The sequence below is a fragment of the Gigantopelta aegis genome, unplaced genomic scaffold, assembly GCF_016097555.1.
Source record: "Gigantopelta aegis isolate Gae_Host unplaced genomic scaffold, Gae_host_genome ctg3965_pilon_pilon:::debris, whole genome shotgun sequence".
Taxonomy (NCBI): Eukaryota; Metazoa; Mollusca; class Gastropoda; order Neomphalida; family Peltospiridae; genus Gigantopelta; species Gigantopelta aegis.
In genome coordinates this window covers 1-26,653 of record NW_024533603.1, presented here as the reverse complement: position 1 = coordinate 26,653, position 26,653 = coordinate 1, and the positions used below count along the sequence as shown (strand labels likewise).

The 26,653-nt window shown below is 37.2% G+C and overlaps 1 protein-coding gene across 1 annotated transcript; it reads right to left on the bottom strand.

Moving 5' to 3' along the window:
* Positions 1-198: 198 nt before the first annotated feature.
* LOC121392496 (vitamin K-dependent gamma-carboxylase-like) lies at positions 199-25,832 on the bottom strand (the record flags this gene model as incomplete). Its single annotated transcript, XM_041523685.1, has 8 exons — positions 199-725; positions 5,025-5,190; positions 5,911-6,058; positions 8,486-8,616; positions 11,956-12,134; positions 13,687-13,838; positions 20,495-20,626; positions 25,647-25,832. Coding segments are annotated over 8 exons (1,245 nt in total), but the record flags the coding sequence as incomplete, so codon positions are not given.
* Positions 25,833-26,653: the final 821 nt, after the last annotated feature.

Below are 26,653 nucleotides of genomic sequence, written 5' to 3'. Positions count from 1 at the left end.
CCTGAGCACTGATCTCAAAGACTTCTTCTGTTGGGAACCGGCCTCGGTGGCGTCGTGGCAGGCCATCGGTCTACAGGCTGGTAGGTACCGGTAACTGATTGTTCGGTTACGTGAATATAGTTATCATAACCTATGAGTTAGGCCTACCTAATCCTAAAACACTAACTACAGTTCTGTGCTACATTGGTGGTTCAAAAACATAAACTGACTTTCACTTCCAATACAGATATATGGTACTTTTAATTTTAGAATGTAATTGTTCACCACGTAACTGATACACAACAACGGTTCTCGTGAAATACTGTGCCCTGATTATTTCTGTTTATTTCAGCTACAATGTACGATAATGCATGTGACATAACATAAAAAAAATCATAATCTTTTAGTATATGTTTATGAATTTGCTTCGATCGGTCATCATGATCAGCCAACAGAAACAGAGATTGCAGGATACAAATGTTTTATAAGCATGAGCTCTGATCTCAAAGACTTCTTCTGTTGGGAGCATTTTCTGATGACTTGTTTGGTCCTTTCTGTACTTTGGATCGGACAATGTCACCAACATGTTCCCATATCACAAGGAACCTGGCTTGGCATCTGCCTTAATTCTCTCCTGTGTTTCAACTCGCATGTTTTCATTTTCCCACCTGTAGGTGGCGTTGAGAAAATCATCAAACGAACTGTTCGTTAGAATGCTGTACAAGGCTCCTTTGGTAAATCTTATACTGAAAACATACAAAAACAACTATGAATTGATATACTGGAAATGTATGTGGAATAGATGACAAAACGTAAAAACAAACAAAAATAAATATGAATTGATATACTGGAAATGTATGTGAAATGGATGACAAAACGTAAAAACAAACAAAAATAAATCCCCCCCCCCCCCCCAAAACAAACGAACCCCTCCCATATTTTTGATAAAAAAGACAATTTATTTACTTCATTCACAGAAATGTTTCTGTTTTCACAGACAACTTCTAAACACTGCACCCAAGCAATAAGCTGAGTTTTAGCTGTAATACCATACACTACTGTAAAGGAGACCAGCCAACCTTTAGTCAAGAGAAAGTAGATGTGCATTGGAAAAGCAGGATATTTGGTCAAAAAATTGGAAATATTTTAAATGCACCCAATATAACAAGTTTTAAAAACTATTTTATTAGTATTCAGTGTCATGTATATCTGTCAACCTTAGGTCTTTGCATTAAAAAACCCCAACAAAAAACAAACATTAAAACAATATATATATTTTTTTTTTAAGTTTAAATATTATGGTATTATGATTTAATACATATTTAAAAAAATAACTCTATTAAAAAACAAGTCTCCATTTTTTAAAATGCACATGATTTAACACAAAATAGCAAGTTTTAAAAATTATTATATTAAGTTATTTCAACACTACATAATGTCATGTATACCTGTCAGCCATAGGTCTTTGGATTAAAGAAAAAACAAAATACAATATATATATATATATATATATACATTAAAGTTTTAATATTAATATTATGATTTAATACATATTAAAAAAAATACTCTTCATTAAAAAATGTTAAGAACGTGAACAAAACGTTTAAACATTAATTAATACATTTACAATATTACACTTACAGGTAACGTTAAATATTCGTGATTTGTGAAAAGTACATAAAAGTCAAATGATTTAATACATATTTAAAAAAAATAACTATTAAAAAACAAGTCTCCATTTTTTTAAATGCACATGATTTAACACAAAATAGCAAGTTTAAAAAAAAATTATTATATTAAGTATTATAACACTACATAATGTCATGTATACCATACCTGTCAACCATAGGTCTTTGGATTAAACAAAAAACAAAAAACAATATATACTTAACTCCAAAAGAAACGCGAAAATTTTAAAATATTAAAAAACCCCACATTTGAATAAACTATGTACAAATCGATTAAGTTGACCAATAGCCATCTTGTCAGCGTATCCAATTCCACATAACGCATGAAAAAAACGAGTACAGTGTGACGTCACGCACGTGCTGAAATTGACGACCAAAATCGATCTGGAATGCAAAACGGGTGGATCATGAAAGATGCGAATTGCACGTGAAACACTACCAGGCCTGGGTATAAAAGAAACGCCAGACAGCAATGTTCAACTCATTTTACGAGTAGCGATACAACGATGCCACGACTTAACGCTGATTCCAGACATAGAGCTTTGGGGAATTTGGAGGCCGGAATGGATGCCAGGCAGGTTGCACGTGCTTTCGGTGTCCATGTCTCGACAATCTACCGTCTCATAGACCGATTTCTACAGAACAACAACGTCGTCGACCGTCCACGTAGCGGCCGTCCCAGAGTGACGTCACAGCGCCAGGACCGTTACATCGTCCGAACTCACATGCGTGATCGGTTCGTACCAGCCACCACAACAGCCCGGCAGACAGTGGGAACCCACAACCGCCCCGTTTCCTACACCATGGTACCACGTCGTCTGATCGCCATCCATCTGAACTGTCGTCGACCGTACATTGGACAACGTCTCACACAGCGACTTCTCCGACGAAAGCCGCTACTGCTTAGATAGGGCCGACGGTCGTATGAGGGTGTGGAGGCGTCGAGGTGAGCGCTTCACAGATGCGTGTGTTATGGAGAGGGACCGTTGGGGAGGGCCTTCCGTCATGCTGTGGGGTGCCATATCCTGGGGACGTCGTGTACAACCTGTCATCTTCGACAACAACGGCCGAGGACGCGGCAGGGGCGTCACAGCACAGCGCTACATCGACGAAGTGCTCACGCCTGTGGTGGTGCCTTTTTTCGCGGGTCACCGTCAGATGGTTTACCAGCACGACAACGCCAGGCCACACAAAACGGGCCACCCAGGCATTCCTGGCACAGCACAACATCATCACAATGGACTGGCCAGCTTTAAGCCCAGATCTGAACCCCATCGAGCACTTGTGGGACGAGGTTCAGCGCATGATGAACCAACACCCTGCTCCCATGGTGACACAGCAGCAGCTCCGCCAGGCCGTCGTGGACACCTACAACAACATGCCCAGGGCCTTCATCAGGAACCTCTTCCTCTCCATGGGTAGGAGGTGTGTGGCGGTCATGGCCAGCAATGGCGGACACACCCGCTATTAGTGGACATGTTTGAGTGGCATGTGACGCCATTATTATGATTTAATACATATTAAAAAAAATACTCTTCATTAAAAAATGTTAAGAACGTGAACAAAACGTTTAAACATTAATTAATACATTTACAATATTACACTTACAGGTAACGTTAAATATTCGTGATTTGTGAAAAGTACATGAAGTCAAATTTATATAAATCTTATAAACGGGCAGGATGTAGCCCAGAGGTAAAGGGCCCACCTGATGAGCGATCAGTGTGGGATCAATCCCCGTCGGTGGGCCTATTGTAGTCTAGGACTACTTTTTGCAAATGTTTTAAGTCAAGGCATTTTTGGGTAGATTTTGTAATTCAGTTGATTTTACATAATTTAGGTATGCAGAATCCAAATATGGTGGATGACATTCTCAATTTTTTTTTTTTAATTCAGAAGAGCCAAAAAAAAAATGGCCGCCAAATTAGCATTTTAAATATAAAACAGTTAATCCAAACTGAAATAAAATTATGTATTTTAGTGAGGAGCATGGAATCTACCAAAAGTGCTTTAATGATGTATAGTCGAATCAGCCATCCACGATGACTTTGTATGTCTTGAAGTGATTTTCAGAATTTTATTATTAATGTAATCTTGAGAGAAGATAAGAACATAATACCATAAACACAGATGTCATACTGAACATTACCAGAACTTTGTGAGTGGGACATAGCTCACTTGATGCACGGTCAGTTGGGATCAATCCCCGTCAGTTGTCCCATTGGGCTATTTCTCATTCCAGCCAGTGCACCATGACTGGTATATCAAAGGCCGTGGTTTGTGCTATTCTAACTGTGGGATTGTGCATATAAAAGATCTCTTACCAAATGTTTAACATCCAAAAGCCGATGATTAATAAATCAATGTGCTCTAGTGGTGTTGTTAAACAAAACAGACTTTAATAAATCTTATAAATTAACGATGCAATAAACATTGTATTTTCACTAATCAGTAAAATCATGTGAAATATACCAGAATTATACCAATTTCCATGAGTAACTTTATGTGAAACAAAATTTATTAAATGCACAAAAATAATCCCTTGAAGTGTACTCTTTTGTTACCAACATTTTACTGCACAAACATGCAAACCTCACTGATACAACTATTGCTTATATAGTTAACTGGTCTTTTTATTGACTTGCCTTGACATGTGATTACGTTTTGATGTGTGTAGCCAATTTATGCGTTCACCGTCTGGGACTTGAGTCAGTGGGGATCAAAAGAATACAGGTCATAGTTGTATTATATAGTCTAGTGTAGAGATGTTTTACAAGTCAGAGGTGTTATTAGGCCTAAATTGGGATTGATCAAGGTTAGTTTTATATATGGTATGGTATGGTATCCGGGAGAAAGGTCCTCCTGGGCAGGTGAACAGGAGTCATGATCAAATACCGGGAAGGTTGACAGGTCTGTTGTAAAGTAGTCTACCGCACACAAGAACTATCAGCTGAGCAAAATGTTACTTGAGACTTTTTGCTCATCTGTTAGCTTATAGCCATTTCACTGCAAACGATGCGCCAAGTGCTTAGCTAATTTGCTTACGACTGTCACAATGACAACAATCTGACACAATGTTCACGTCTCCTTTGGTCAGATGGTAAATTCAGCAGATAGCTCTTATAGCTCTTATAGCCCGCACTTGGTGAGAATTTTGCCACATGTAGCCAAAAATATAAACACAATAATTTTCTTCATGACCATACAGGGCAAAAAAACTTGGCAAAATCGCCTGCACATGAGAGCTATCAGCTGAGCAAAAAGTCTGAAGTAACTTTTTGCCAAACTAATAGCTAGCTCTCACGTGCGGTATTCTTTAAGGGTACCAAGGACCTTTAAGAGATTTGATGCACTAACCTTCTCACTAGCAGGCTGTATTTGGAGGTGAAAAAGTCCTTCACTTTCTGCCAAAATGATTCTTGTTTTTTCGAACGACTTGCAGACTTGGCTGCTAAGACTTTTTTGTACTCATGTAAGTTTGGATCGTTGGCAAATTCGCTGAGTGTTTCATTGGCCGTAGAATCTGAAACATTTAAAAACAGAAATCTGGATTCAAATGTCTACTAATAAGAGAGTCAGTTTCTCATTGGCTGTAGAATAAATACATATTAACAGTCTAGACCAATGGAACGGTGTTTTATTGTCTACCAGTAGAAATCAATGTCTTAGTGATTATAAATTCCATAATATTATGAAACAGTCTACCAATAAAAATCAGTATCTCATTGGCTTTAAAATCTAAAATGTTTATCATAGATAAATAGCTAAAAGAAATGACCACAAAATGGTGTCATTTGGTAAGCAACGTCATTTCCCTGGTCTTTGGCCTATACATTTTCATGTCTTGTTTAGTTATTTTGGAAGAAATTCTGTGTGATTTTCGTTCATTGATGTGTGGTATAATAAATAAAATACTATACTCATTCCCGTTTCAGGATATTTATATTACAACTTGTATGTTTTCAATTGTATATCACTCGCTTTCGCTCATGATGTACGATTGAAAAAACACTCGATGCACACTCGTCTCACACAGGAACTCGTTTCATATTCTTAATGTTCTAACCAGACGTCTCCAGCAAAGCTGAGTTTGTGCCCAGAACAGACATGCTTGAACTTCTTTTAAAATAGAGTGCATTAAGACATTGCAGGATTCAATCGGCTTTGAAACATTGAAACCAGTCAGTCATACAACAACTCTGCTAGCCTGTAAAAGTGAAGACCAATCTTCACTGAAGCATACCTGTCTCATTTTCTAATTTTTGAACAGCCTTCTCATATTCTGTGAAGTTCTTCATGAACTGTACTTCGGTAGTGTTCACATATATATACATATAACAGGAAGGACTACTCGAAACTGTGTGCACATTGTGGAACTCTCCTGCAGGGACCTGTCAAGAAAAACACAAGAGACTAAGTTATATATAACAAAAAAACCCATCAATGCCCAAAACATCAGGTGATGGGTGTCTAGGGATGGATGCAGGAGTTTTCTAGGGAGATGGTGAAGCTGTTAAGTTGCAGACCACAGTTTCAAACCATGAAAAATGGACACTCAGTTTGGTTATCTATAAACCTGTAACACACCTGGATAAAGTAACAATAAAGTGAAACAAGAGTGTGACGTTGAAACGGGGAAATATCCTCTAAAAATAGACTAGAGCTTGTGTCTGTAACTGTTACTTCTCAGAGATACATGTATGTGTGGTTTTAGAATTATAAAAAAAATGCAGTTTTTGGCATTACAAACACCAGGTCCCCGTTCTTGAAGCGATCTTAGCCCTAAGATCAACTTAAGTGCATAGGGTAGCTATGGGCTTAAGGTAATCTTAGGGCTAAGATCGCTTGGTGGAACGGGGCCCAGGGGCCTAATTCACTAAGATCTCTTAGGCTCTGCTAGACAACAAAGCATCCTCTCTGCAAGTGTTTTAACACTGCACTGCGAGATCACAAAGTTGCGAGAGTTTAGTGAATTAGGCTCCTGGAATACCAGAACCACTTTGGATGTATGGAAATTTATAACCTAAAGAATAAAAATTTGAGTTATTAAAAACGGCTCTGATAGTGAAAAATACATGTCAGTGTATAAAAACTAGGGTCTGTCACTTTTAAAAGGAATATCTAGATTCAAGGAGGCGGTGCAATATTTAAAAGGACATCTTCAGTGTTCAAAATGACACTAACCAGCATTACATAAAAGGCAATCTCAAAAAATGGCAAGCCGACCAACAAACATATTTACAGTAATTCATCTGCTAAAAACTGGATCTTTGGGGCACTTTGAAACAGATGTAAAACAAAATGTCAACAGTCAAAATGTCAGTGGAAAAAATGTCAACAGTCAAAATGTCAATTATTAAAGTGGTACCCAGGTCGAAATATTAACTTTTAGATTATTTTGTTAAAAAAAATAATTAAAAATTAAAAAGAAGACAAATGTTTTATTGTATAACCTTTCATATGACCAATCAACATTTTTCATGCATATATTTGACAGCACAAAATGTATATACAATTTTCTCATTAAGGAACCAACATGAGTGATGGATTTTTTTTTTAATGCCATTTAACTCACTTTTTAAAAAATCAATGACCAGTATACAACCAACAATGGAAAGAAAGAAAGAAAGAAATGTTTTATTTAACGATGCACTCAACACATTTTATTTACGGTTATATGGCATCAGACATAATAGTTAAGCACCACACAGATATTGAGAGAGGAAACCTGCTGTCGCCACTTCATGGGCTAAATAATTAAAAATTAAAAAGAAGAAAAATGTTTTATTGTATAACCTTTCATTTGACCAATCAACATTTTTCATCCATATATTTGACAGCACTAAATGTATATACAATTTTCTCATTAAGGAACCAACATGAGTGATGGATTTTTTTTTTTAATGCCAGTAACTCATTTTTTAAAAAATCAATGACTGGTATACAACCAACAATGGAAAGAAAGAAATGTTTTATTTAACAATGCACTCAACACATTTTATTTACGGTTATATGGCATCAGACATATAGTTAAGCATCACACAGATATTGAGAGAGGAAACCTGCTGTCGCCACTTCATGGGCTACTCTTTTTTCTATTAGCAGCAAGAGATCTTTTATATGCACCATCCACAGACAGGATAGTACATACCACGGCCTTTGTTACACCAGATGTGGAGCACTGGCTGGAACAAGAAATAGCCCAATGGGTCTTTCAATCTCATAACAATTTCAACTTAGGAAGTACATGTATGTAATTCTCTTGATAATCCACATGCCCACACACACATACACACACACACATCTCTGGTCACAAATAAGAAGAGTTGGACTACTAGAGTTAATTTCATGTCATCATTTTGTCTTGGGTAGCTGACACATGATATTTCCTGAATTCTGAATTACAGTAAAAATGTGTCGAGTGCATCATTAAAAAAGAAAAAAAAGAGTTTGTTTTGTTTAACACCACCACTAGATCACATTGATTAATTAATCAACAACTATTGGATTGCAAACATTTGGTAATTCTGACAAGTAGTCCTCAGAGGAAACCTACATTTTTCCTAATGCAGCAATTTTAAAGGATCTTTTATATGCACTTTCCCAAAGACAGGAAAGCACATACCACTGCCTTTGACCAGTTGTGGTGCACTGGTCGGAACAAGAAAACCCCCAGTCAGTTGAATGGATCCACCATGGTGGTTCGATCCTGTTACACAAGCACCTCAAGTGAGCACTCAACCGACTGAGCTAAATCCCACCCGAGCATGTCATTAAATAAAACACATTCCGTCGTTCCGTATTAATGTTCCTCGTACCTGCATGCTCTCTCCCTCAGACAGTGTGAAGTTTTTCGTCTGTTCAACCAGCTCCACGACCACCTCACCTTTCAGGATGGTGATCGACGTGTTGCCCAGTTCCTCCTGGACATAGTTGTCGAGATACAGACCTGAAACACAAGCATTCTCAGAGTACTGCTACCGGGTCAAACTACCTCTTCAATTCAAGAGCCACATCTTTGTGAACAAGAGTACCGGTGAGGTACATGATACGCCAATCAGGAGTTTGATGGAAAACCATATCTATATTAATGAATATGTTATGGGTATGATTCAATTCTAATTATATGAAATTTTTGCAATGGGATGGATGAACAGTTTGTTTTGGACCAACCACCATCCCAAGTTGTTCGTACATGTGAGGTTTGATGGTCCTGTATGCAAGATATGATCTGGACAAAGAATTACTGTTATGTGCAGTAGACAGTGAAAAGTAGGTCACAGTGACCTAGTAATAGAACGTGACACACCACCATCCCAAGTTGTTCCTACATGTGAGGTTTGACGGTCCTGTATGCAAGATATGGTCCAGACAAGGATTTACTGTTATGTGCAGTAGACAGTGAAAAGTAGGTCACAGTGACCTAGTAACAGTACATGACACACCGCCATCCCAAGTTGTTCCTACATATAAGGTTGATGGTCCTGTATGCAAGATATGGTCCTGACTAGAAAAAGTTAACAGACGGACATATGGACAGACGGACAATGCCATACCACAATACGACCCATAGATGGGTGTATAAAAATGGGTATATTGCCATGAAAATCAAACTTGATCTGTAACATTATTGTTAAAAAAAAAGCCTGGAAAACTAATTTTCATATCTCCTAAGTTCAAGAGCCATAACTCTGTCGAAAATGGGTAAATCGCCATGAAAGTCAAACTTAATATGTAATAATACATGATAAAACTATAGACAACATTTCAACTCAATATCTCAAGGCATTGTGAAAAACCATCTGGCAAACTACAGTATATGTGGCACAGATGGACAGATTATCTTTTCACTGCATGTACACACTCGATCCATATTTATCAAACAACTTAAATCATAAATAAGACTTAAGTTAGCTAATAAAAACTTAATGTGTTCTGATTTTGACGTTAAGCTTCATTAAAATATTTAAATCATATTTTTATCAACCAACATATAGTCCAACCCATCCTCCTACAAAAATGTTTTTTGTAAATATTGTTTAATGTAAGAAGAAAAATAAAAGTGTAGTGGAAATAACAACAAAACAAAAAATATATAATTGTGTTCAATTTAGAAAACACTTGGCTCAGAAATAACTTTGAGTCATCTATTGACAAGCTTACTTAACTCTTGTCTTCCCATCTTAAAAGTTGAAGTATCTTTTGTTAAACATCACTAGAGTACATTGATTTATTAATCATTGGCTATTGGATGTCAGACATTTGCAAAGCTCGAACTTAAAAATTTATCATCTACAACAATTAAAAAACCCCGAGTCATTGTCCATATAATGTCAAATACTGGCAGATAATGTTCATACAAGTTTATACATTTTACACCGTTAATCTTAGAGAGGAAACCTGTTACATTTTTCCATTAGTAGCAAGGGATCCTTTATATGCAACCATCCTACAGACAAGATAACACATACCATGGCCTTTGATATACCAGTCATGGTGCACTGGCTGGAACGAGATACATTACAAAATCACTCATTTGACTTCTAGGACAATGTACAATGTAGCTGAAATAACAGAAATAATAGCTTTTCCCAAAAAAATTATGGACTGCAGGATAAAGATAATAACTAGTTAATGATGTAGGATATCAACTTTATCCTGTTCAGACCAAATGGGAAATTCCGCTCAGCAGGGTCTCAGAATTTCCCATTCTTACCATCACAGGATAAACCTGCCATTTTCAAAGACTTTCAAAGACTTTTACCTGCCATTTTCAAAGACTTTCAAAGACTTTTCAAAGACTTTCAAAGACTTTTACCTGCCATTTTCAAAGACTTTTACCTGCCATTTTCAAAGACTTTTACCTGCCATTTTCAAAGACTTTCAAAGACTTTTACCTGCCATTTTCAAAGACTTTCAAAGACTTTTACCTGCTATTTTCAAAGACTTTTACCTGCCATTTTCAAAGACTTTCAAAGACTTTTACCTGCCATTTTCAAAGACTTTCAAAGACTTTTACCTGCCATTTTCAAAGACTTTTACCTGCCATTTTCAAAGACTTTCAAAGACTTTTACCTGCCATTTTCAAAGACTTTTACCTGCCATTTTCAAAGACTTTCAAAGACTTTTACCTGCCATTTTCAAAGACTTTCAAAGACTTTCAAAGACTTTTACCTGCCATTTTCAAAGACTTACCTGCCATTTTCAAAGACTTTCAAAGACTTTTACCTGCCATTTTCAAAGACTTTCAAAGACTTTTACCTGCCATTTTCAAATACTTTTACCTGCCATTTTCAAAGACTATTTTCAAAGACTTTTACCTGCCATTTTCAAAGACTTTTACCTGCCATTTTCAAAGACTTTCAAAGACTTTTACCTGCCATTTTCAAAGACTTTTACCTGCCATTTTCAAAGACTTTCAAAGACTTTTACCTGCCATTTTCAAAGACTTTTACCTGCCATTTTCAAAGACTTTCAAAGACTTTTACCTGCCATTTTCAAAGACTTTCAAAGACTTTTACCTGCCATTTTCAAAGACTTACTTTTTTAAAGACTTTCAAAGACTTTTACCTGCCATTTTCAAAGACTTTCAAAGACTTTTACCTGCCATTTTCAAAGACTTTTACCTGCCATTTTCAAAGACTTTTACCTGCCATTTTCAAAGACTTTTAATTTTCAAAGACTTTTACCTGCCATTTTCAAAGACTTAATTTTCAGACTTTTACCTGCCATTTTCAAATACTTTTAATTTTCAAAGACTTTTACCTGCCATTTTCAAAGACTTTCAAAGACTTTTACAGACTTTTACCTGCCATTTTCAAAGACTTACCTGCCATTTTTAAAGACTTTTACCTGCCATTTTCAAAGACTTTTAATTTTCAAAGACTTTTACCTGCCATTTTCAAAGACTTTCAAAGACTTTTACCTGCCATTTTCAAAGACTTTTACCTGCCATTTTTAAAGACTTTCGAAGACTTTTACACAGCGGTCAAAGACAATAGAATGTAATAAAAATACCAAATCAGTTTGTTTAAGTGGCTGTCCATGGCAAATGATTTAGCTTTTTTACATGCATCATGACAGATTAAACCTGGTAACTGGAAAATATCAAGTGCATGCAGCTTTAAAAGATAACATCATTGCTTTGGCTATGATTTGTGAGAATTTAAAGACTTTTATTACAATTCAAAGACTTTCAAGGAATTTAAAGACTGCTACGAACCCTGAATTAGTTATTTTTCTCTATACTAGGACACAACTTTTGTCGTTAACAGTAAGATGACAATACCTGGAAAGTCCGCCACAAAGACAACCTCTGTATGATTCGTCGTGTTATAAAGATTCTGCTCAATCTCATCCAGCTTTCCACGCCAGTCAGACAAGTCAATGAGTAGCGGCATCACCCACGAAGTCTTGTGGAAAGGGCTCCACGAGGCCGACAAAATATCAACTCGGGGGTCAAACATACTGAATGAAAGGAAGGAAAAAACTAAACTGTTTGCTAAGAAATATATCAAACAAAATGCAGCGACTGTAAGCAGGTGACCTTAATAAGGAAGGAAGGAAATGTTTTATTTAACGACGCACTCAACACATTTTATTTACGGTTATATGGCGTCTGACATATGTTTAAGGACCACACAGATACTGATAGAGGAAACCTGCTGTTGCCACTTCATGGGCTACTCTTTTCGATTAGCAGCAAGGGATCTTTTATATATACCATCCCACAGACAAGATAGTACATACCATGGCCTTTGTTACACCAGTTGTGGAGCACTGGCTGGAATGAGAGGTGAAATCGCCTTAATGAGTAAGTGACCTTAATGAGCAAACACACTTTAAGGGCAAGTTATCTTGAGGCATTGTGAAAAAATTTCTGGAAAACAAATGTTCATATCTCCTAAGTTCAAGGGCATAACTCTGTCAAAAATGGGTAAATCGCCATGAACGTCCAAACTGATCTGTAACAGTACATGATAAATGTATACACGAAATTTCAGCTTAGTATCTTGGGGCAATGTAAAAAAATACATTCTGGAAAACAAATGTTTGTATCAAGGGCCATAACTCTGTGAAAAATGTGTAAATTGCCATAAAAGTCAAACTTGATCTGTAAGGGTACATGATAAAGCTATATACAAAATATCTCGAGGCATTATGAATAAAACATCCAGAAAACTCTGTGACGTATCGACTGACAGAGAAAAGGACTAATAAACAGATGAGCAAGTATCCTCATTGAACATGTGATCCATGTGACATGCAACAGGCAACCGTAACACTGTTAAAGTGTTTTGTTTTTTAATGACACCACTAGAGCACATTGATTAATTAACCATCAGCTATTGGATGTAAAATTTGGTAATTGTGATACAGTCTTCAGAGGAAACCCGCTTCATTTTTCCTTTAGTGGCAAGGGGTTTTCTGCTCTTTCCCACAGGCACAACAGCACATACCATAACTTTTGGGCACTGGTGGGGACAGGAAAAACTCAAAAGGTCTACCGAGAAGGTTTGATTCTACACCTTGGTAAGAATCTATGATTTAAGCATAGAAGGGACAAACTTCAAGTGCCCTTTTCAGAGAACTGATTGTTATACAATGTAACAATGTATATATATATATATACATACGTACACACACACACACACACACACACACACACACACACAGCCTTTGATATACCAGTCGTGTTGCACTGGCTGGAACAACAAATAACTCACTGATGGGGATAAATCATAGATCAAGCTAGGCTAATGACTGGTATATCAAAGGCCGTGGTATGTGCTATCCTGTCTGTGGGATGGTACATATAAAAGATACCTTGCTACTAATGGAAAAAATGTAGCTGGTTTCCAAGACTATGTGTAAATGTAAAAATGACTAAATGTTTGACATCCAATATCCAATGATTAATAAATCAATGTGCTCAAGTGGTGTGGTTAAACAAAACAAAGTTTTAACTTTACCACAGGGCTACGTCCCACCCCTAAAAATACTGGTAAAGTTTTAATACCGTTGCTGAAATCGGTCATTCATGGATTTCCAGATATCGAAGTAAAGCTCAACATGGGACATGTTGTAGGTATGCAGGTGGTTCGAGAAACATTCAGCGTACTGCTTCAACATGTCCGCATGGCTACTCCATCTCTTGGAACCGGACAGCGCCTGGAAAACAAATACACAAAAAATCAGCATGAATGTCACAGAAAACTCACATTACCTACTGGCATTTTAACTTATTTTCATGATTATACAGGGCTCAAACTTAATGACTGCATCGTCAGCAATTGCTGTCATCGAGATATATATTGCAGACAGCACTTTTGAGTCGTTGGATAAAAACTAGTGCTGTCGATTGATATTTGACAACTGAAATATGTCTACATGCAACAAGTACATGTAAATTTCAGTCATATTTATTTGATGCAAAAAACTATTGCCATAGGCAGGCTCGAAACTGCCGTCTTTGTTCCGTTTTACCGACAGCAATTAAAAATAATAATAATAATATCCTGTGGGTGACAAGTTCTTAAGTTTGAGCCCTGTTATATCTAATTAAGGTTCAAGCATGCTGTCCTGGGCACACACCTAAACTATTTAAGCTTTCTTAGCTAGGACAGTGGGTTAATGGTGAGTTGTTAGTGATAGAGAAGTTATTGTAGTCTTACAATATACGTGATTGCTTCGTTAAAACTCAGTCTGGTTTGAAGCCGGTATTGGCATGGGTGTCCACAGTGGTTCTACATGCACATGTATACATGTAGCTAAACAAATTTTGTTTACTTCTATTCGCCAGGTAAAGTATGTTGCATGTACATTTACATAATATTTAAAAGATAGGCATTTACTAACATTTGCCATGATGAATTGTTTCTTGTAGAAGGCAGGAAATTGCATTTTAGATGACATTTTCAAAATTTCACATGGAAAAATGACCCCAATCCCCTCTAAAATTGACATAAATGCATTACAGAAGGAATCAAACAAGAGTTCAGTTAAACATTTTTAATACAAAGTCCTGCATAGTAATTTGATTTTTTGTTATTCATATATGTGATTGTAAATTAACAAAATATTTTATTGGATCATACAGTTTTTCATTGCAAGTAATTATGTCATTTGATCCAACAATTTAGTACATGATTGAGATGTTTATATATTCACGGTATACACATGTACATACCAATGTCACACATTGTGAAAAATGTATGAAAAAAATGTTGCATTTTTGAGCATTTGTAATGATGAATCCTTATTTGTAGAATGCAGGAAAATGCACTTCAGAACTAGCTTTCAATGTTTCTGGGGGTCATACCCCCTAAACCCCATAAAAGATTGGGTGGTTTGTGCTCTCAGTCTCAACCAGTCAGCTCCCTTTCCAAACGTTCACCACGCTTATACTTTAATCACCATATACCCAAATGTCTTGTCCCCTCTGGACAGCGTAACATTTGGCCATGTTTTAAAGTAATAGAGGATACTCCCTGAGTGTCTTGTGATATCATAATATCGGCAAGCCTCGGATTTCATACTTTTATCGAGTGCTGATAAATTATGATATCACAAGACACGAGGGGGGTATTCTTTTTATCATCCATTATCATTCTTTTCATTTGTGACAGTTGTAAACAATGTCAGTAATGTGGGTTGAATGTCAGCGGTAGATTTGTTAACTAGCAGAAAGGCAGTGGCGTGAAGTCACCAATGGTAGGTTTAGTGCTGAAACAAACACAGTGACGTAACAAAACATTGTCTTGTGATTAAAATTTGACCAATTAGTGCCAGCGATATCTCCTACAAAAGCCATTAATGGATGATAAAAACATTTACCAAACATGTCTTGTAACAGCAGGGCTTGAAAAATCTGATAAAATAGAAATTGACCTGCTAAAATCACAAAGAAATCACAGGTGCTCTTTTATAAGACAGATGTATATATGTTTATCTCACCTGCTATTTATTTGCTACATGTATGTAGCTTATGAATCTGTTATATTTTAGGGAAGCGCAAATAAAAGATCCCTTGCTGCTAATCGGAAAGAGTAGTCCATGTAGTGGCGACAGCGGGTTTCCTCTCAAAATCTGTGTGGTCCTTAACCATATGTCTGACACCATATAACCGTAAATAAAAATGTGTTGAGTGCGTCGTTAAATAAAACATTTCTTTCTTTCCGTTATATTTTAATTCCATAATGCTCTAAAATACAGGTCCAAAGTCCTAATTTTCCGCACACTATTTCAAACTATCCCAGTGCTGTGTTATTTCTAGCAGGCCATATTTTTTTCTTAGCAGTACATGTATCATTTGACCAGCTATTTAAAAAGAACAAGCATTATGAGAGTACTACCACAGCAATACGTGTCCTCTACTAAACTCAAATGTTTTTTGTATCTCCTAAATTGAAGGGCCACACTTCTGTGAAAAGAGGATAAATCACCATTAGTCCAGGAGCCAAATGCCATTTGTTACCTTAACCTTGCTATGTTGTATTAAGTTTTTTTATCTGTTGATTTTGATAGCCCAGTGCCTATATTTTCAAAAACTGCTTGATGACATGTTGTCACCCTTGAGCAATTTGAGATATTCAAGATGGCCACCATTACATATAAATGACCATACATTGTAGCTCGCAACCTATTCATCCTAGGAAGGGTATTTTCATGTCTATACCTAGGTTTTAGGGGTCAACCTATCCATTAAAACCAATTATTATATTGAAAACGTATTACATCATTGTCAATTCCAAGATGGCTGCCAAGATGGCCGCCATGACACTAAAACTGGCCTATCTCCTATACTAGTTACTCTAGGACAGTTATGAAGGTGTCTACCCCGGGTATCTGGGGGCAACAAATCTGATTTTGCTAAATCAAAGTTCATATACTGATCATGTCATCTGGAAATCCAAGATGGCCACCAGTTTACAAACACTATTCAGGAAATAACGTCACAATACTAGTTCAGATTCGATATTTATTGAATTTAACTCCATTAAAACATCTATTTTTTGTTGATTGTTAGTTGAGCGATGTCCTAAAAGATGGCACATAAATCTGATTGTTAGTTGAGTCATGTCTCAACAGAGGGCATGTCGATTTCATTTTCAAGATGGCTTCAGTAAATGTCAAAGCACATGTCTCCAAGGGCAAACTCATCCATGTTTTTATCGATAGTAGTTTCATTATACCAAGCATGTAAGTAAATCTAATGTAGCAAAATTAAAGAAAACAGACAGTTGCCTCTCATCGTAGTAATGTTTTCCATTATAAGTACAAAATAAACCAAGATAATCCTGAGGTGAAAGTCATTGCATCCAAGGGAGAGCCCACTGGCAGGTACATGTACACATGCCTGGATGTTCTACATAGGCTATATACCTTTCCGGGATACTTTCTTGTAATCATGACCTATTTTTAATATGTAAATGCAAGATTCAGTGTACCGGAGTTTCTATGCCAGGACAATCAAGAGATGAGGGTTGTGTACTTTCTTATATGGGCCCACCTTCTTCAGGCCTAAGAGTGAATAGCTGGGCATACAGTAATACGCAAAGAAGAAGCACACTTTATATAGAGAGAGAACACAAATGTAATAGAAGAATTGGCACTAATAATTCACAATTATCTTTCAGGTGCACGTACCCATGACTCCCGATCACTAATAGCAGAAAATGTATGAAGAACAGTGCTTTTTCGTGTCCAAATTTAGATGTGAAAATAAGACCGAACCGCTAAAAGAGACTGGCCCAGCAAGAATTCAAAACTTCATAAAGCATAGCAAAATCTATGGGGACAAATATCATGAACTTCTCGAAGAAAAAGTTGCTGAAAATCCTGAATGGACACTTAAATGTCACAGAAACTGTGCTTCAACATACACTTCAAGCGTCCAGGTTGCACAGCACAAAAGGAAGAACCCAGAAAGTGATTCGACGTACATTCCACCAAAGACCAGGAAACGTTCATCACTACCAGGATTTAACTTCAAAGAACATTGTTTGTTTTGTGGTGAAACTTGTGTTGTTGAAAAAGATCTGAAAAACCCTACTCGTTGGCGACCAGCATATCCATGTCAGGAAATAGGCGGCACAAGCGGCAAGAAACCGCTTAAGCAAACTATATATGAAGCCTGCGAAAGGCGTGGGGATGAGTTAGCAGAATTTGTGAGTCAAAGGGTAGATAGCGCTGTAAGTGACCTTCACGCAGCTGATGCAAGGTATCATGTAGATTGCCGAAATAGCTTTTTATCCGAAAACAATGTGGCTTCAGCTGCAACCAAATCCGACAGCCAAGATGACACAGATCGTGCCTTTGAATCACTTGTTGTAAAGATCAGAGACTCGTCTGGCTTCCTGAATTCAGCTGAGTTGTGTGAAGCATACAAAGATTTCGGAGGTGATGGGATGACGCGCCGTTCAATTGTCCCAAACCTAACTTCAAATGTGCCATAGGAAAAAGGTTACAAGTTGAGGACGTACACCTGATATTTGACAGATACTATGAGTACAGTACAAAGGGTGTCACCCGAGGAACTAGGGCAGCTGGTGTTAGTAGGGTTCATCACTTGCAAGTCAACAACTAGGTTCCAGCGCACAAAGTCCTACTAGCCTCTTCAAAAAACAAGAAGCAGCTCGTGCAACTGATAGTTGATGATTTAGTCCAGGATAAAAGTTTCATGAGGAAAACACATGATGTCACAAGCTAGTGGTAACGGGAGCCAATCCTGTCCCGATAGAAATCAGCCAGGGCGGAATTGTAATCTCACGGGCAGATTTGGCAATCTCTCACGAAGAAGCGGATAACATCATTGTTAACAGGTTTTGAGTTGTGCTAAGGAAAATGCAGAGAGTAAGATCACTGTGGTTGCTGATGACACTGATGTCTTTGTACTGTTAGTGCATTATTATCACAGGGTGAATCTCAAGAATGTTGTATTGATGGAATCCCCTATCAAAGGAAGGACGGTATTGACATTGGCAAAACAGTGCAAAAGCATTCTGAGATAGTAAAAAGTATATTGCCAGTGCATGCACTTTCTGGATGTGATACCATTGCCTCCTATTTTGGAATTGGAAAAGCAACTGTTAACAAAACACTTCGATCAGGGCACTCACTCTCATTGTTGGGTACACCAGGCAATTCTATGGCATCTGTTATTCAACAGGCTACTTCCTTTATTTCCGCATGCTATGGACAAACAAATTGTAGTTCAATGTCGGAGACATGACTAAAGGTTTGGATGTCAAACATGGGCAGAGGGTCATCAACACCGAAGTTGTGTACATTGCCACCAACAACTGAGGCATTCAAGGAAAATGTTAAAGGGCGCATCATCAGGCCTTGGTGTGGCAGTCACTTGAAACAGAGAATCCACCTCAGCTGGAATCAATGGAATTTGGTTGGGTGCAGAATGACCAAAATAAGTCCCTTCAACCAGTCACCCTCCCAGATGAAGTAGAACTTGCCCCAGAGATGGTACTACATCTGATAAAGTGTGGGTGCCACAGTGCTACTCCATGCAGTACACATGCTTGTAGTTGCAACTTCGCAAACATGAAATGCACAATATTTTGTGCCTGTTATAATCAAGGTTGCTGTAACCCGACATCATAGTTGATTGATGAATCTGGTAACTGAAGGTACTGACATAACTTGATAATGTACTTTAACAATTACATTGTAGTCGATGTAGTATAGAAGATACACCAACTGGCAGCCTTGGATTTCCAGATGACATGATCAGTATATGAACTTTGATTTAGTAAAATCAGATTTGTTGCCCCCAAATACCCAGGGGTAGAAACCTTAATAACTGTCCTAGAGTAAATAGTATAGGAGATAGGCCAGTTTTGGTGTTATGGCGGCCATCTTGGAATTGACAATGATGTAATACGTTTTCAATGCAATAATTGGTTCTAATGCATAGGTTGACCCCTAAAACCTAGATATAGACACGAAAATTACCTTCCTAGGTTGCGACCTATGGTCATTTATATGTAATGGCGGCCATCTTGGACGCCATCTTGAATATCTCAAATTGCTCAAGGGTGACAAAATGTCATCAAGCAGTTTCTGAAAATATAGGCCCTGAGCTACCAAAATCACTAGAAAAAACCCCTTAATACAACATTGCAAGGTTAACCCACTCTGCTCCCGGACTACATGAAAGTTAAACTTAATCAGTAACAGTACATGATAAAGGCATATACAACATTTCATATAAATATCTTCAGGCATTGCAAAACAAGTCTGGAAAACAAATTTTTATATATCCTAAGTTCAAGGGTCATAACTCCATCGAAAATATGTAAATTTTCATGAAAGTTAAACTTGATCTGTAACAGTACATGCTAAAGCTATAGACAAAATAGCAGGCCAATATCTCAAGGCTTTCTTAAAAAAAAAAACATCTGGACATTTGTTTTTCACACCTCCCAAGTTCAAGGGTCATAACTCCATCAAAACTGGGTAAATCTCCATGAAAGTCAAACTTGAACTGTAAAAACAGTACATGATAAACCTATAAACAAAGTTTCAGGTCAATATCCCAAGGCTTTCTAAAAAAACATCCGGAAAACTATATGTGGGACAGACAGATGGACAGACAGACAGAAGGACGGAGATGAAACATACAGTCCCCTCCGGTTGGAGCAGTAGGGGACTAATAAGAGCAGGCCATATTTTACTTCCTATTTCGAGCCCTGTGGCAGAACAGCTAAAGATCTTGAAGTAGAATATTTCGTAGACATGTTTTGCCACAACTTTAAAATGTGTACTGAATAAAAGTTTGAGCCATGAAAACTGAATAAGGACGGACATACGTATGGGTCAAGGTAGCCTGTTTCACCCGTCTCCTTGTCGACATACGTTATTCTAACATGTTGCGTCTTCCAGCTGTGCACCATCATGTCCCAGGAGTAACCATACAGTCCATTAGTCCAGTTGTTGTAACCCTGTAAAACAGAAAAGCCACTGAAGTAACCATACAGTCCATTAGTCCAGTTGTTGTAGCCCTGTAAATCAGAAAACCCACTGAAATAACCATACAGTCCATTAGTCCAGTTGTTGTAGCCCTGTAAAACAGAAAAACCTGAATTAGTCCAGTTGTTGTAGCCCTGTAAAACAATTAAAAAAAACACACTGAAGTAACCATACAGTCCATTAGTCCAGTTGTTATAGCCCTGTAAAACAATTTAAAAAAACACTGAAGTAACCATACAGTCCATTAGTCCAGTTGTTGTAGCCCTGTAAAACAGAACACCCTGAATTAACCATACAGTCCATTAGTCCAATTGTTGTAGCCCTGTAAAACAGAAAACCCACTGAATTAACCATACAGTCCATTAGTCCATTTGTTGTAGCCCTGTAAAACAGAAAACTCCACTAAAGTAACCATACAGTCCATTAGTCCAATTGCTGTAGCCCTGTAAAACAGACAACCCACTGAAGTAACCATACAGTCCATTAGTCCAGTTGTTGTAGCCTGTAAAACAGAAAACCCACTGAAGTAGCCATACAGTCCATTAGTCCAGTTGTTATAGCCCTGTAAAACAATTTTAAAAAACACTGAAGTAACCATACAGTCCATTAGTCTAATTGTTGAAGCCCTGTAAAACAGAAAACCCACTAAAATAACCATACAGTCCATTAGTCCAATTGCTGTAGCCCTGTAAAACAGACAACCCACTGAAGTAACCATACAGTCCATTAGTCCAGTTGTTGTAGCCTGTAAAACAGAAAACCCACTGAAGTAGCCATACAGTCCATTAGTCCAGTTGTTGTAGCCCTGTAAAACAATAAAAAACACACTGAAGTAACCATAGTGCATTAGTCCAGTTGTTGTAGCCCTGTAAAACAGAACACCCTGAATTAACCATACAGTCCATTAGTCCAATTGTTGTAGCCCTGTAAAACAGAAAACCCACTGAATTAACCATACAGTCCATTAGTCCAATTGTTGTAGCCCTGTAAAACAGAAAACTCCACTAAAGTAACCATACAGTCCATTAGTCCAATTGCTGTAGCCCTGTAAAACAGACAACCCACTGAAGTAACCATACAGTCCATTAGTCCAGTTGTTGTAGCCTGTAAAACAGAAAACCCTGAATTAACCATACAGTCCATTAGTCCAATTGTTGTAGCCCTGTAAAACAGAAAACCCACTGAATTAACCATACAGTCCATTAGTCCAATTGTTGTAGCCCTGTAAAACAGAAAACTCCACTAAAGTAACCATACAGTCCATTAGTCCAATTGCTGTAGCCCTGTAAAACAGACAACCCACTGAAGTAACCATACAGTCCATTAGTCCAGTTGTTGTAGCCTGTAAAACAGAAAACCCACTGAAGTAGCCATACAGTCCATTAGTCCAGTTGTTATAGCCCTGTAAAACAATTAAAAAAAACACTGAAGTAACCATACAGTCCATTAGTCCAATTGTTGTAGCCCTGTAAAACAGAAAACCCACTAAAATAACCATACAGTCCATTAGTCCAATTGCTGTAGCCCTGTAAAACAGACAACCCACTGAAGTAACCATACAGTCCATTAGTCCAGTTGTTGTAGCCCTGTAAAACAGAAAACCCACTGAAGTAACCATACAGTCCATTAGTCTAGTTGTTGTAGCCCTGTAAAACAATAAAAAACACACTGAAGTAACCATAGTGCATTAGTCCAGTTGTTGTAGCCCTGTACAACAGAACACCCTGAATTAATCATACAGTCCATTAGTCCAATTGCTGTAGCCCTGTAAAACAGAAAACCCACTGAAGTAACCATACAGTCCATTAGTCCAGTTGTTGTAGCCCTGTAAAACAGAACACCCTAAATTAACCATACAGTCCATTAGTCCCGTTGTTGTAGCCCTGTACAACAGACAACCCAATGAAGTAACTATACAGTCCATTAGTCCAGTTGTTGTAGCCCTGTAAAACAGAAAACCCACTGAAGTAACCATACAGTCCAATTGTTGTAGCCCTGTAAAACAGACAACCCACTGAAGTAACCATACAGTCCATTAGTCCAGTTGTTGTAGCCTGTAAAACAGAAAACCCACTGAAGTAGCCATACAGTCCATTAGTCCAGTTGTTGTAGCCCTGTAAAACAATAAAAAACACACTGAAGTAACCATAGTGCATTAGTCCAGTTGTTGTAGCCCTGTACAACAGAAAACCCACTGAAGTAACCATACAGTCCATTAGTCCAGTTGTTGTAGCCCTGTACAACAGACAACCCAATGAAGTAACTATACAGTCCATTAGTCCAGTTGTTGTAGCCCTGTAAAACAGAAAACCCACTAAAATAACCATACAGTCCATTAGTCCAATTGTTGTAGCCCTGTAAAACAGACAACCCACTGAAGTAACCATACAGTCCATTAGTCCAGTTGTTGTAGCCCTGTAAAACAGAAAACCCACTGAAGTAGCCATACAGTCCATTAGTCCAGTTGTTGTAGCCCTGTAAAACAGAAAACCCACTGAAGTAGCCATACAGTCCATTAGTCCAGTTGTTGTAGCCCTGTAAAACAATAAAAAACACACTGAAGTAACCATAGTGCATTAGTCCAGTTGTTGTAGCCTTGTACAACAGAACACCCTGAATTAACCATACAGTCCATTAGTCCAATTGCTGTAGCCCTGTAAAACAGAAAACCCACTGAAATAACCATACAGTCCATTAGTCCAGTTGTTGTAGCCCTGTAAAACAGAACACCCTAAATTAACCATACAGTCCATTAGTCCCGTTGTTGTAGCCCTGTAAAACAATAAAAAAAACACTGAAGTAACCATACAGTCCATTAGTCCAGTTGTTGTAGCCCTGTACAACAGAACACCCTGAATTAACCATACAGTCCATTAGTCCAATTGCTGTAGCCCTGTAAAACAGAAAATCCACCTAAGTAACCATACAGTCCATTAGTCCAGTTGTTGTAGCCCTGTAAAACAGAACACCCTGAATTAACAATACAGTCCATTAGTCCAGTTGTTGTAGCCCTGTACAACAGAACACCCTGAATTAACAATACAGTCCATTAGTCCAATTGCTGTAGCCCTGTAAAACAGAAAACCCAATAGCCAATGTATTTTTTGTGCTGGGTGTTGTGAAACATTCATTCATTCATTATTAATTGTTTAATATTTTTATTAATATTATTGTCTAAATTATACTCTTGATTGAAAACATATTCTATTCCTAACTTATGAGGCCCTCTCCTATATTCTTTTCTTTATTACGAATTAGTAATATGAAATCTGTAAAGTGCTAATGTTTAACGGAAATTAAAAAGGTACATCTTTTACCATGATGGGTAAAGGCAGGGCTTTATATTGCACCAGAGTCAAGGAGGTAAGTGCTGTGCCAAAAATATGTATCCCAAAATAATCATATCAAAATTAAGCACAATGATGCTTATCTCAAATCATTTCACCTGAAAACCACCACAATGTTTAAATAACTTGTGCAATATGTTCATAAAATTCATACAACCCTTCAGCACCTGGTAATAACATTAACCTTGCTGTGCTATCAACAGTTGAAAACAGACAACAACAAAAAAGAGAGAAAAACTGTTGTGCCTAAATTTCATTGTGTAAGGTTAAGACTGCATTTACAGTAAAAAAACAAAAAACAAAAAACAAAACCTTCTAATGTTACACATCAAATAGCTGCAATTTAAAATATGATGAAGTTTTAATAAACAAACATTCGTTTCCTTTATGTAAAAAACATAATGGAAACTGGTAGCTAAGGTTTGGCCAATTACACTGCTGTACATTATATTAATAAAAAACAACAAGAAGAGCTATCTAATTATCTTATGTAAATAGCAATTATTACCCAAGAGTGAGTGCTGTAATGAAATAGATTTGTTGTTATTTTGGGAACATTTCTTGCAGTACACAAGAGAGTAATTATTCCTATAAAAAAATGTAGGAACATAAAAACAAAAGGCTTAAGTTGTCATTCATGAAAAACACACTGATGTTCAATTTGGCAAATAAACTGCGTAATATACAAGCATTCTGAGTTAAAGTTTGTTTTGTTTAACAACACCACTAGAGCACATTGATTTATTAATCATTGGCTGTTAGATGTCAAACAGTAAAAATTTTCATATAGTCTTAGAGAGGAAACCCGCTACATTTTTCTATTAGCAGCAAGGGATCTTTTATATGTACCATCCCACAGACAGAATAGCATATACCATGGCCTTTGCTATACCATCATGGTGCACTGGCTGGGACGAAAAATAGGCATTCTTAGAGGATTGCTAAAGCAATAACTCTGTGAAAAATTAGTCATTCACCATAAAAAAAACCTTGATCTGTAACAGTACAAGATAAAACTATACACAAACTTGAGCTCAATATGTTGAGGCATTGCAGGAACCAATCAAACTTTATAGTCTCCTCCGGTTGGACAAACAGGGAACTAATAAATTCACCACAAAGTTAAACACTAAAGAATTCGCAAGATTAATGAGACTTTATATTGCTGTATTTTCATTGGCTCCCTCCCCCACCACTACTGATTTTTAAGATACATTTTCAAATACAAATCTCCCAGTTGCTAGCAATTATATTCAATCCATCTGAAACCCTTTTAGTATCTTCAAATGAATTCCTTAGTGTGTCAATATAATTATTAATCCTGTTCATTTTGCATTAAATGAGTAATAATAATTATAATTATTATTATATTATAATTCTTCTAAGGTTGACTACAGAAACTTTTCGCACCTTTCTTTTGTCTTCATATACAATAAATAGTAATAAATAAATAATGCGGTGCTAATTTTGTGATATGACATATTTGACAAAAATTGTTAACACACTTGAAGAAAACCTTGTGATTAAAAAATTCCACTATTTACGAAATATGGATCTGAAGTAAAATTACCACGAGTTATGTCATATTTATTGTGTATGAAGACAAAACAAGGGTGTGAAAAATGACTGTCGTTGACCTTAATACCTTTGTAAGTCCGTGAGAATAAGGCAGGAACAGTTGCAAGGCGAGGAAGGTGACAGTAAACACTGTAAATATTTTGTGGTACGTTGTGGGTTTGGTTGGAGCCTGGTGTCCAGGGATAAAATAGGCCACCTGTTTTTTACTCGGACCAACCTGGATCTGCAATGAATGAAATGTATAACGTAAAAGCTACAAATCTGATATAGTAACTGAAGCCACATACACATGACAGTAAACAACATGTTTTCCTGCAACAAAAAAACTTAATTTTGAAGTTTTTGTTTGCATTCTGAGTTGTTGGAAAGCAGGGGGGGGGGGGGAAAAAAAAAAATGGGGGGGGGGGGGGGGGGGGGGGGGTTACAACTTTTAATGAAATGTGTTTTTGAAATCTAGCATGATTTGATTCACTAAATTCATTTTTGTTTTGGGAAACATGTTTTTTTTTCACTGCCAAATTTGTTTAGCTTTATCAAAAAGTTATATCTATTCTCGTAAAGCAATAATGTAGTAGCAAAATACATGTATGTGTACACTAAAATAGAGATAAAATGACTATGGACAAAGAAAAAGCCATAAAACATTAAAAAGTAGATTGTGTGTGTGTGTGTGTGTGTAAATGTGATGTGTGCCAACTTGTCTCCCTTAAGCATTTTGAAATATTCAATATGGTGTCCCAGATGGCTCATCTTGGGACATTATATCACCTAAAACAAAACTGTGATTCTATATGACCGGGTAATAGGCGTCAAGGAATTCAGTTTTAACTAACCTTTGGTAATATCAAGACATTGCATCGATTAAATGCAAGATGGCTACCACTAAGGCTGCCAAAACAGGGAACTTACTGTTTCTCAGCCACAAGTTTGATGTCAGTGATGGAGCTTTTGTGGTCATAACAACCTCTTGCTAACAAGGATATTGCTAACATCACTTGAATCCAAGATGGCCACCAAAATGGTTGTCTAAAGAAAACCCCAGTTATTACAGTCACTAACATTAGCTGAAGAGGA